The 13259-nt window shown below is 47.5% G+C and overlaps 1 protein-coding gene across 1 annotated transcript in view; it reads left to right on the top strand.

Annotated features, from left to right (window-relative positions):
• Positions 1 to 13259, top strand: part of TDRD10 (tudor domain containing 10) — a 50262-nt gene that overhangs the window by 1873 nt on the left and 35130 nt on the right. The window contains exon 2 of the mRNA XM_054973294.1: positions 11725 to 11801. Coding sequence (XP_054829269.1) covers positions 11725 to 11801 — 77 coding nt within the window. The remainder of the gene's footprint in view (positions 1 to 11724; positions 11802 to 13259) is intronic.

Here is a 13259-nt window from a genome sequence, read left to right as displayed (position 1 = left end):
CAGCCGAGCCAGTAAACAGCGCCGGCCGAGTTTCTGCCTGGTTCTGGCTTGCGGCCTGAATCTTTGTAAGGGGTGAGGGAGGGCAACAACCCGCTTGTCTTTCAACCGATTAACCCGTTCAGGGCAAAATTAAATTAACTCCTGCATATGTAGGGTTGCCAGCTCCAAGTTGGGAAATTCCTGGAGATCTGGGGGGAGAAACCTGGAGAAAGTGGGTTTTGGGGAGGGAAAGGACCTTGGCGTGGCATAATTCCATAGAGTCCACCCCCCCCCCCCCAACGTAGCCATTTCCTCCAGGTGAACTGATCTGTGGCCTGGAAATCAGCTGTAATTCCGGGAAATCTCCAGCCATTACCTGGAGGCTGGCTACCCTACGCATATGCAATCCCAAACGCGCTTTCCGGAGAGTAAGTCCCACCGAGCACAGCGTGCCTTGCTCCCGAGTAAACGGGCTGCGCATGTGCTCTGCCCTTCAGTCGCCAAATAAACGTGCATAGACGAAGAGCACTTCGATCCTATCTACAGCCCGGAAAACCCACAACAACCATCGAAGCGCACTTGCTTCGGAAGTCTCTCGGAAGCGTGCAATTTTATTTCGGAATAAAGTCTCGGGTGTCTGTTTGCAACGAAGGCTATTAAGCCGAGAGCTTGCAAAAGGAATCCAATTTCCTTCTTTAAGCGCGTATGTATCCTTACTAAGAAGTAGAAATGGATTGCAGTTAGGGCTGCCAGCCTCCAGGTAGTGGCTGGAGATCTTCCGGAATTACAACTAGTCTCCAGGCCAGAGAGATCAGTTCATCTGGAGAAAATAGCTACTTTGGGGGGTGGACTCTGTGGAATTATGCCATGCCAAGGTCATTTCCCGCCCCGAAACCCACTTTCTCCAGGTTTCACCCCCCAGATCTCCAGGAATGTCCCACCTTGGAGCTGGCAACCCTAATTCCAATGGATAAAATCACCGTTGCATGCATTTCCTCCCGCCCTAGTTTAAAATTTTTTTTCCCCAAAAAGATCGCTTTTTATATGCTCGCGGGGCTTCAAATCAAACGTTCCCACAGCATCACCGGTCCGGGAAGGAAGAAAAAGAAAATGATAATTATTTATCTAGCGCTTCTCGCTTGGACTTTGCGGACAGCGTTAATTCATTGCAATGGGCAATGGACAGTCCCGGCGCGTTTGCAGGGAAAGGATTACCCCCCCCGCCCCAATTTCTAATTAAACAGAATAAATTGGCATTTTAAGACCTCTTCCAGAAAGCGTAAGCATGATCCGCTTTTTCATTTCTTTCTTTCATCGGGATTATTTTCGGTGCAAAGGGTATTTTCTTCGCAGGCACGCTTGGGGACATACCGCAGGGAGCAGATCTTGCAAATCCCTCTGCTGCTGCACTTTATTATTGCACGTATCAAATATTCCGGCCTTCGTTTTTGCATTTGCAAAATCGGCTCAATCCGAGCCACCCCCTCGCTCCAGTTTATGCAATGGACGGCTGCATTATATATATCCCGTGCTTTACGAAAGCCCAAAGGAGGATTTAGTCGGAAGGCCCGCCGAATTCAATAAAACTGGTGCCTAAGGGTGGCCACTTGTTCGACTTCCTCCCGGATAAAAGGCGCACTCGGGATTCGAACTGTGCAGTCCGATCCTATGCACATTTAATCGGAGGGAGCTTCAGTTGGGGTAGAATAAATGCAGGCGGCCTGAAGTTTGCAACCCCATCTCACTTTACGCAAGCAAACTCAACTGGATGCCAAGGGTTGCCAGCTCCAGGTTGGGATATTCCGGGAGATTTAGGAGGCAGCGCCTGGAGAGGGTAGGCTTTGGGAAGAGAAGGGACCTCAGCATAAGGCCATAGACTCCACCCTGTAAAGCGGCCATTTTCCCCAGGGGAACTGAACTCTTCAGTCAAGTTGAAATTCCAGGAAATCTCCAGCCGCCACCTGGAGGCTGGCAACCCTCCTAAGGGGCTTACTCTCAAATAAGCCCGCGCGGGATTGCTACCCTGCAGCCCCGGCTTGGAAGGCGCAACGACTGAAAAGCAAACCCTGCTGCGCCCAGAGAGCTTGCCCGGCGGGCACGTTGCTTGCACAGGAGCGCAACCCCCAACCCCGAGCCTCCTTTGCACCACGTCGAACTCTTGCAGCACTCAAAAAAGGCCAGGGATGGGGGGGGCGCATGCGTAAAAATAGCGCGTCGCGTGTCTTGCCGAACGCCCCCGCCCTTTATTTTAACGCCTGCGTGTTTCGAAGGCGAGGACTGGAGAAGAGTCCTCCTTCCATGTGCCAGAAGGGAGGCAGCAATTCCTCTAAGAAGCAACTTGGACTGTAGGTTGTTCCCTTTTTAATTCTCTGTATAAATGCACGTGGTTAATGTCAGTGTAGCTATGTCTTTTTTTACACGCACATTGAATAACGCGCTTTCGATGCGCACGGTGTAGTTGCTTGGTGCGTTGAAAGAGGAATGGAAATGCGTTGCTCGGCATGTGTGAAAGCAGCTCTTGTGTCTGTATGGGTGTTCTGTGGGGCTAAATGCAGAACTAGCGAAACAAATGAATTGAAAGCAGAAGTTTTTTTCATGCTGAACCCTCTACAGGAATCAAGAAATACAGCTAAATGCATTAACAGCATAACAACAGACAGAAATCTGAGAAGAGAAATAAATGATTGGTTGCGATTAGCATCTTCTTCAATCCACCAAAGTAGTGGAATCTTTTGATTCAAGAGCCAGTTTGATAAAGTGGTTAAGAGCGGCGGGACTCTAATGTGGAGAACCAGGTTTGATTCCCCGCTCCTCCGCCTGAAGCCAGCTGGGTGACCTTGGGCTAGTCACAGCTCTCTCAGAGCTCTCTCAGCCCCACCCACCTCACAAGGTAATTGTGGGGATAATGATAACATACTTTGTAAACTGCTGTGTTGGTGTAAAGTCATCCTGAAGGGTGGTGTATAAATCAAATGATGTTGTTATCCTTGCAAATTCAGTACGAGCAATTCTTAGCATGGCCAAATCTTAGTAATAAAAAGGGATGTCAGGTCCCTCGGTGGGGGCAGGGGACACCATCCTCTGCCTCCCCCCCCCCCCGCCACCAACACTCACCTGGCCGGCGGAGGGAAGGGCTGAAAAACAGGCCTCTCTGCCGCACTCTTGGGAGTGACATCATCGCACCGCCTTTGGTATGCTCCCGGGTGAGCGTAAGGGCACCCAGCAATACTGTAACAAAACGATTGAGAAAGTCGTATTGGTTAAGTAATAGGGGCTGTGGACTATACTGCTGCGTATTAGTATGTGCTGTCTTGTAGTATGTTCCTGTTACGTAATGTCAGTGTTTTGTTATCAGGCTCGTTTGCTCTCGTTTTAGATTTCTGGTTGGCTTCCAATTTCTACAGTCCGAATCCTATTGCACTGTTTATCGGATGCCTTATCCTGTTAATTGTAATAAATCCTCCTTGAGTCTCAGTGAGAAAGGTGGACCATAAGTAACATAAATAATACTAAATCTGAGGTTGCTTAAATCTGGAGATTGGGACCATGAAGAGACAAGCTCCCCACGCCTGAAAAAAGGCCCAGGTTTGCAGAAAAATCTGAAATTTAAAAATAAAAAAGGAGGCAGGGCAGTGAAAAGCCTAAAATAATAAAAGGATGCCCATACCTTTTAAAAAACGGATGCCCTCAGTGGCTGGTGCTAGGCAACCACAACAGTTTTGCCAGTCAAGCTTGGGTTTCTGTCAGTAAAAGGCAGCGGAAGGGACAGGGTGGGCTGTTTTGGCCATTGAGGGAGGATTCGTTGAGGCCAGGCCTGCCGGCACCCACTGAGTGACTTGCCTGACTCACCTGTTCAACAGCAGCCATCTCACAAAAGCCAGTGGGGTGTCGTGGTTAGAGTTTCTGACTAGTATCTCGAATCCCCATCCCGCCGTGGAAATTCACTGGGTGAACTGTGGCCAGCTACACATTCCCAGCCTAACGTACCTCACAGGCAAGGGTGGATGGGCCGCTAAGTGCTCTGGGACGCCTACTGGTAGGCCGATGGCTGAGCCAGCCCTGTGACAGAAGGGCTAGGCCAAGTTTGGCCTACCCAAGCCTTGCCTAAGGTAGGGAAGGTAGTGCCCAACATGTGCTGGGTGAGGTGGGGCCTGGCCTGCACAAATACCACATGAGGTGAGGCCGGAGTGCCCGAATTCTGTGTGAGCCGAACTCCTGGCTCGGCCTGCCCAACCCTACAAGAGGCAAGAGAGGCAGTGCCTGGCTCAGTCCCCATGAGGGGCAAGAGAGGTGGCGGTGCCTGGCTCGGCCTTCCCAATCCCCATATGAGGTGAAGGAGACTGTTCCTGGCTCGGCCTACCCAAGCCTTATAGGTGAGGGAAGCAGCTCCTAGCCCAGCCCGCCTGAAATGAGGGAGACAATGTGCCTGGCTCAGCCCACCTAAGCCCCATGTGAGGCAGTGCCCGGCTTGTGCAACCTGAGGCAAATGGCGCCTGGCCCAGCCACATGAGGCGATGAAAGCATGGCCCAGCCAAGTGTCTAGGCAAGCTGCCTCTTCCTTCCTCCTTCCCTCCCCTTTTTGAGAGGACAGGGGCAGACGCTGCCTCTCCTTTTTTGCAAAGTAGGGTGGGGAGCTTTTCAAGTGTTTTTCACTCCCAGTTCATCCCTACTCACAGGGTTGTTGTGAGGATAACAGGAGAGGGGAGGAGAATGATGTAAGCAGCTCTGGGTCCCCATTGGGGTGATATAAATAATAAACACAGCTGAAGATAGGGGGCAGGTAAAAGGTTGGCTGGTGGGTGGGAAGGAGAGAAGGAAGCAGGGAAAGGGAAGGATATGGGGGTTGATAGGAAGAGGGAAAGAGAAAATGGGGTGTGAAAGGGGATACAGGGCGTTTGTAGGTTTCCCACTGCACAACTGGGCTGGGCCCATCGTGCAACTGAACCACAGTTTTCTCAGGGTGAAGGAAGGGAGATAGACTGAAGATGGGAGGAGGGTAAAGTTAGGTTGGCTGATGTTTGGAAAGGCGAGAAGGAGGCAGGAAAAGGAGAGGGTAGGGGGCTTTCAGGGAAGGGAAAAGACAAGATGCTCTCCATTGGTGCGTTTGGGTTCCCGCTTGTAGTCTCTCATAACAGTATGATTACAACAGTAGTACCAGTGATACTAAATTTAATTCTGCTCCTGTACTAACTCATTTCTTAAGCACATCATTTCCCAATTGCCATGTGTTAGGTGGCAAAAGCCTGGGATATTTTATCCATCTCCCTAGCCAACAGCTGCTCCTGCTTGGCCAAACCACGCAGTTCCTGGATTGTTACAATGGCTCAGTAGAACCTCTTCATTCAGAGGCCGTCTACCTTTGAATGCCTGATGCTGGGGGGACAGAACAAGGGGGAGCTATTCCCTCATGCCCTCTTTGAGTGCTTGGTTCTGTGTAGTCAGAAACATACTGGGCTAAATGAACTTGATCTCATCTGGCGGGAGCACTTACATACCATCTGTGAGTGGCTGCCACCGGTTGTCGTTGCAGATAGAGCCTCTGTGTTCAGACGCAGCCTATCTCAGTCTTGAGAAGTTAGGTGCAAACGATTGTAGAAGTCTGTTGCGTTCACTCTCCTTTTATGGGCTTCTTGGAGGCGTCTGGCTGGGCTGTGTTGGAAAGCGAATGCTGGGCTAGGCTAGACCTCGGAGGTTCCATTTCAGGATCGTAGTTAATGTAGATAACAGCAGTTGATAAACATCCTATTGAAGACCGGTGTCAGAGTGTGGCGCTCTGCTCCATCTCTTGGCCCCTGGCCTACGGGGTCCTGCAGTGTTCTGTCCTGTCCTCTTGCCTTTTAACGTCTACATGAAACTACTGGGTGAGGTCATCTGGAGATTTGGGCTGACTGCTACCCATATATGAGTGACAATCAGCTCTTCTGAGTGATTCCGCACACGTTGGATAATGCACTTTCAATGCACTTTATCAATCGTTTGAGGTGGATTTTTTGTTCCGCACGCAAAAAAATCCATTCCAAATGATCTATAAAGAGGATTGGAAGTGCATTAACCAACGTGTGCGGAATCACTCTCTGTCTCCCACTTCCACCAGATCCCAGGGAAGCTGTTGAAACTGTGAACAGGGGCCTGGAAGCAGTTTTGGGAGGGACGCGGGCTAACAAGGTGAAACTTTTGTGTGTGATGTGCCGTCAGGTCGCTTCCAACTTGTGACGACTCTATGAATGAAAGATCTGCAAAAATGACCTCTCATTAACAGACTTGCTCAGATCTTGCAAACTGGAGGATGTGGCTTCTTTCTTTAAATCAAGCCATCTCATCTTGAACCTTCCTCTTCTCCTACTGCCTTCAACTTTCCCTAGCATTGACTTTTCCAGGGAGTCTTTCTCATGATGGGACCAAAGTATTAATCCCGGCAAAATGGAGATGTTGCTGGTAGAGGTTTGATCCAGGAATAGGGGATATCTCCTGTTCTGGATGGGGTTGCATTCCCCTTGAAGGAGCAGGTGCTTAGCTTGGGAGTGCTCCTGAACCCAGGCCTCCTGTTGGATAAACAGGTGGATACAGTAGCCTGGGGTGCCTTTTATCAGTTCCTTCTGGTGAGCCAGCTGCTGGCCTTCCTAGGCAAGAAAAATCTTGCCACTGTAGTGCATGACCTCGTAACATCTAAACTAGATTACTGTAATGTGCTGTACGTGGGGCTGCCCTGGAAGACTATCTGGAGACTGCTGTTGGTGCAGAATACTGTGGTTAGAGTATTGACTACATTTTAGGGACCATCTCACTCCACTCTTGTTCTATTTACGCTGGCTCAATTCAAGATGCTAGGATTGACTTGTAAAGTCCTGTACGTCTTGGAGCCAGCGTACCTTCCATATGCACCTGCCTGTCCACTCCAGTTATCTTTAGTGGCCTTGCTTTGGGTGCCTCCCCCCTCGTGGCTACATGGGTAGCAACTCAAGAAAGAGCCTTCTTGGTTGTGGTGCCAAAACTTTGGAACTCCTTCCCCATTTGTTTCCTTCTGTGTCTTTGTCTTTTGCCAGTGGCAAAAAACGTTTTTGTGTTGTTTAGCATATTCCCCCCATAACTGTTACTAGCCTCCTCCCTGGTTTTGGTGCCAGGTGTGTTGTGTTCATATGGCAGGATTGGAGTCCAGTGGCACCTTAGAGATCAACAAGATTTACGAAGTGTAAGCTTTTGAGAGGCAGAGCTCCCCTTCTTCAGTGCATTCATAGGTTTTTATTATATGATTTCATATATTTTAAAGTTTAGTATTTATATATTTAATATGTATATATTTTAATGTTGAAAGGTTTTAATGTTTTTTGATGTGCACTGCCTTGGGGATCCTCTTGCAGTAGAAAGGTGGCACAGAAATTTTTAAAATAAATAAATCTTTCTCCTATATGGTAGCAGCCACGAGGACTGCATTTCTGAATCTTGAGTGACTGATCATGAGAAAGGGATTGGGGGGGACAGGAAGGTGGCTCTCCATTCATTACTGGTTATACCAAATTCCCCTCTGTGCTTGTCTTTTACATATGGGAGGGGAGCTTCTCTAAGCAGGAGCAGGGCTTTTTTCAGGGGGAATGCAGTGGAACGGAGTTCCGGCACCTCTTGAGAATACTCGGCAATAGTGCTTGAAAATAATATGATTTCAAAGAATCCCATGCGTTTCTTCCTCATTTCCCTCTTGAGAGTTCCGCCACCTCTTTTTCCAGAAAAAAAACCCTGAGCAGGAGTTGGCAGGGGGCATCTGTCTAATTCTGGACTTCTGTTTAATTTTGATGCAACAGATTGCACATGGCTATCCCTCTAGTTTAAAATAATGTCCTTATGATTGTTTAATTTTGATGCAGCAGTTTAAAATAATGTCCTTGGTTTAACGTCCAGGTTAAAATAATGTCCTTTTGATTGTTTAATTTTGATGCAGCAGTTTAAAATAATGTCCTTGGTTTAACGTCCAGGTTAAAATAATGTCCTTTTGATAGTTTAATTTTGATGCAGCAGTTTAAAATAATGTCCTTGGTTTAACTTCCAGGTGTCGAGTTCCTGAAATCCCTTGAAACATGTGAGTATCAGGAGTGGAGGGTGTCAACAGAAGTGTGTATGGGGGCAAGATAACTTTTCTGAAGCCCAACCAGCGCGTCATGATGCAGTGGGCAAAGTTTCAAGTTCATTGGCTGCTCTGGAGAGAGAAGCACTTCTGTCTGAGCTCGGCGTGTGCGTATATGATTCTTGTTTCCTCCATGCTACAGAAAGCTGTCTGCTGCAGAGTCCAACCACTAGGCTAGCAAGGTCAGGATTATCTACACAGACTGGGAGTAGCTCTCTGGGGTCTCAGGCAGAGGACTTTCAGATCGCCCGCTGTCCAAGATATTTAAAATCGGAGTTACTGGGGATTGAACCGAAGACCTTTTGGGTGCAAAGCAGATGCTCTGTAGCTGAGCCGTGGCCCCTCACTCGCTGTATTTAAATGGATCAGCAGATAATAGCTTGGCTAATTTGCCAGTCTCTGACCCCCACTAACAAGCCATTATATACGTAAAGAAATAGTTGTGCTGCCTGTTGATGTTTCCCCGTGGATTCTTTACAAAGAGAAGGCAGCTGCTTTTCATAAATCCATCAGAAAAGAGCAAGAGTCCAGTCGCACCTATAAGACTAACAAATTTTGCTACTGGACTCTTGCTGTTTTCTACTGCTACAGACAGACTAACACAGCTGGCCATCTTGAGAAATCCATCAGAATGTCACAAATTCTGTTTCTAGAGATGATACATTTGCTTTAAGTGCAGGCCATTTTTAATAGGGAATTTTTTTTTTATTATAACTACAACTTGAAATGAAACTTGTTCTTTTAAGAAAACATTTTGTTTTACAAAATCCCCAGTCTATTATAAATCTTACTGGGTGACCCAGGGCCGATGGGTGGCTACAGTAAGGGCAGGGCTTTTTTTCAGCAGGAATGTGGTGGAACGGAGTTCTGGCACCTCTTGAAAATGGTCACATGGCCAGTGGCCCCGCCCCCTGATCTCCAGACAGAGGAGAGTTTAGATTGCCCTCCACGCAGCCACCAGCCATGTGACCATTTTCGCCAAGGCCAATTTAAACTTTAAAAAACTCCCCCCTTGTTCCATCTGACCCAAAGTGACGTCATTGTGCAGTCCTGAGTTCCATCACCTCTTTTCCCAGAAAACAAGCCCTGAGTAAGGGTAACCAGCCAGGAGTAATTTGTATTTTGGTAACTCCGTTTCTGGGCAAGAGATTTGGACAGAACAGCAAACTCTGGTTAGCGGGGTTGTGAAAGTCTTCGATTCCTGAGCGACAGGGATTTAAAAAAAAAATTAATGCAGCCACAGTTGATCTAGCCTACATCACAGGGTTGTTGTGAAGATGAAGTAGAGGAGTGAAAACTGAGCTCCTTGGAAGGGTGGGATGACAGTGAGACAGAGAGGTGGATATCCAGCTTGAAGTGGACTTCTAGTGAACATGGAAGCGTGTTCTTTGCTGTGATGTCTTTGTTGGGTCTAGTGAAAGCATTAAGCTGCTATTGCTTTAGGATTCTTTTCAAAGGAACCAACACTGCTACGCATAATTTCTCCCTGGAGTACAGGATACAAAGTGGAGGGGTGTGTGTGTGGGAAGGGGAGGTGATGGGGCAGACGGAGGTGGGAAAGGCGGGAACGCCTGTGTGTCCTGAATGAATGAATTCCTGCCCTCAAGTTGTAGTTGACATGGCAACCCCTTGGTGGGGTTTTCATGGCAAGAGACCATCAGCAGTGGTTTGCCATTGCCTGCCTCTGCAACCCTGGCCTTCGCTGGACGTCTCCCATCCAATTACTAACCAAGGCTGGTCCTGCTTAGCTTCTGAGATCTGACGAGATCAGGCTCTCCTGGGCTATCCAGGTGCTAGCTATACCAAAATGTCCATCAGGTTCTCTGACGTTCCTGTCTCATTTTTTAAAAAAGTCTGTAGCCCATTTCATTGAGAGAGATGCTTTTCCTTATATATATATCCTCAAGAAAGGGGACTAGAGGCTTAACTTGTTTTTTAAAATGAAAGGTGGGGAGGCAAAGAACCTGATGCATATTTTGGTATAGCGGTATATCGCTGTAACGCTATTGAATTGCTGAGAGGAAACGGCTGCTGTGGGACGAGGAAAATCTGAACTTTTCTACCCACACAGAAGTCACCCAGAGCCAGTTTGGTGCAGGGGTTAAGAGCAGCAGGACTCTAATCTGGAGAGCCAGGTTTGATTCCCCACTCTGCTACTAGAAGCCAGCTGGGTGACCTTGGGTCAATCACAGCTCTCTCAGAGCTCTCTCACCCCACCCACCTCACAGGGTGATTGTCGTGAGGATGATGATAATATTCTTTGTAAACCGCTCTGAGTGGGTGTTAACTTGTCCTGAAGGGTGGTATATAAATCGAATGTTGTTGTTATTATTTGCTATGCTCTTTCATTTCATTTCATTTATTAAACTTCCAGCCCGCCCTCCCCACAAGCAGGCTCAGGGCAGGTTATGACAATTTTCCATACACTTTAAAATCACAGCAAAGCAACAGAAACAACATCAGTTTCCATAAAAAATATCATTCCAGCAGAGTTCATTGTGGCTCACCAGGGCCAGCAGTGCACTGGGAGAGGGGAGAAGGGAGCTGTCCTTCTTCCCCCAGGACAATTTGTGCAAGGGGCCAAGGTAACCATACCTCCTCCCCTCCCCAACAGGAAACCGGTAGGGAGGCTCCAAGATGGATACAGGACTGGCCTCAACCATATGCCTGGCAGAACAACTCAGTCTTGCAGGCACTCCAAAAGGATAAAAGATCTTGGCGGGCCCGCGTATCTACCGATAGAGCATTCCACCAGGTTGGAGCCAGGACTGAAGAGGCCCTGGTTCTGGTCGAGGCCAGTCTAGCCTCTTTCCCAAACTTCGGAGCAATGCAGGTTTAAGAAAGATTGGAGACAAGCTGGGAAACCCCTGGAGGTGCATGAACGCATTACAATGCTGTGGGGAAGCAAGAAATAAATCTACTTTCAAACAACATCAAACTTGAGGCAAATAACCTGTCCAGAAACTACCATGGTAGGAGCTCAGAAAAGATCTTTTTGAGTTGCCCATCAACATGTTAAAAAACCTTACAAACAGAAATCTTTGAAGAGAGATTGTAGAATGAGAATAATACATCCCTGAAACAGAGTTCTTTAAGAATATGAGCTCTGTATGAGTTGCTGTTTTATCAAAATGAGTTTTTTGTGCTCAAGTGTGAACACTGAGACGATTGATTTGATTAAATGTAATTATATAATATTGGATCACCTTTCTTGGTATTTGGAACATGGTTTTAAAACTGCGGCTATTAATAATCTCTTGGGTTTATTTTTAAAAATTGTCAAATCGGAGAAAGCCGTTAAATCCATCTTACTTCAGAGTAGTTACTCCATTTTACCTTAGAGTAATTCTGGTATTAAGAAACGAGACGGGGCTGGTTCCAACTAAGAGGTGGGTGGGCCCACATGGATTTCTTTTCCATCTCCCCCCCCCCCCATCAAAGGGCCTTTTCTAAGGCAGCTCCCTGAAACCAATATTAAAAATACTGTTTTGTTCCAATGCAAATGTCATCAACACCTCCATTTACAGGTGATACATCCACGTGAACAGTATTTCTTTAACCCATTCACAGTGTAATAAAAATGAGTTGATTGCAGCGAGTCTGTCTTAACTCTCCCAATAAATTGGCAGGTCCCTCCACAATGGCGATAAGAATCATTTCAAGCCAGGCAAGAAGGGTCTTAAATCTGATCTGTTCAAACCTCCTGGTAAGTGAACGCAGCTTAATTTCTCAGCCGTCTCTGCCGAAGGAGCCTTGGGCCTGCCTGGGATCCGACACACCGCTTGTGTACTGTTTTTACTTTTCTCTTGTGTAATTATTTTTAATCGTTTTAATGTATTGTTTAAAAACACACACACAATTCAGTTATAGTGTGTGTTTTCTCTTGATTAGTTAATTAAAAGATTTATACCTCTGCCTTGCAGTCTAGCGATCCTCAAGGCTAGCAAGCTGTTTTGCTTAGAGCCAAGCTACAAGTGATGCCTTACGCAGGTTGGACACTTGTCAGCTTACCTCAAGTTTTGATGGGAAATGTAGGCGTCCTGGTTTTATAGCTTGGCTCTCAATTACAGCTGCAAGACCAGGCTGCCTACATTTCCCATCAAAACTTGAGGGAAGCTGACAAGTGTCCAACCTGTGTCAGGCGTCACTTGTAGCTTGGCTCTTAGTTGCTGATCGTTAACTAGTTTAACTGTAGAGTTGCTTTGGAAGAGGCATGAAGAACGTTGTGGGAGGCCCCTGTTCCCTGTAACTGGTGACTTTTTAGGGTTGCCAGATCTCTATATCCTCCTGGTGGGAGGTGGGGAACCTGGCGCTTATCTTGTGCCTCCAGTGTGGTTCTTTACCGGGAAGTGATGTAGTTGTGCCAGCCACAGGCATGTTCCCGGATGGGGCCAGCGCAACTACGTCACTTCAGGAAGTGATGTCATCATGCCTCAGTCGGAGCGCGCCTGGTGTGCAGTTACTTGGATTGCTTGCTGATGGCGGGCAGTCTCTAGGGGGCTTGCCATTTCCTGCAGATTGCCAGTGATTGGCGGGCAAGGGGGCAAACCTCTGGGAGATTGCCCACCACTGGCAGGCACCTGGGAAACCTATGGCTTTATAAATGTGTGCATCTAGGGAATATAAAATACAATGTGTGAACATTTTCTTCTGGAACTAGAGGAATGGGTATCTGGATGGATTAAGAGCCCCGTGGCGCAGAGTGGTAAGATGCGGTACTGCAGCCCAAGCTCTGCTCACGACCTGAGTTCAATCCTGGTGGAAGCCGGGTTCAGGTAGCCAGCTCAAGGTTAATCAGCCTTCCATCCTTCCGAGGTTGGTAAAATGAGTACCCAGTTTCCTGGGGGTAAAGTGTAGATGACTGGGGAAGGCCATGGCAAACCACCCTGCAAAAAGTCTGCCAAGAAAACGTTGTGATGCAATGACCCCCCCCCATGGGTCAGTAATGACTCGGTGCTTGCAAAGGGGACTACCTTTACCTTTTTTAAGGGCCAGCCAGTGGTCCTATTAAGTTCTAGCGAATCCTATCACTGTTTGTTGTTAGCTTAATTTATAGTTTGCCTTTCTCACTGGGACTCAAGGCAGATTACAAATAAACTAGCCTGTCAATCAGCAATCAAGTTATAAAGCATTAAAAAATTTCAATCTAACAGCAAAGATTCCT

This window comes from Eublepharis macularius, chromosome 1, assembly GCF_028583425.1.
Source record: "Eublepharis macularius isolate TG4126 chromosome 1, MPM_Emac_v1.0, whole genome shotgun sequence".
In the NCBI taxonomy this organism is placed as follows: Eukaryota; Metazoa; Chordata; class Lepidosauria; order Squamata; family Eublepharidae; genus Eublepharis; species Eublepharis macularius.
The sequence above is the reverse complement of the archived record's forward strand: the minus strand, read 5'-3'. Positions and strand labels throughout refer to the sequence as shown.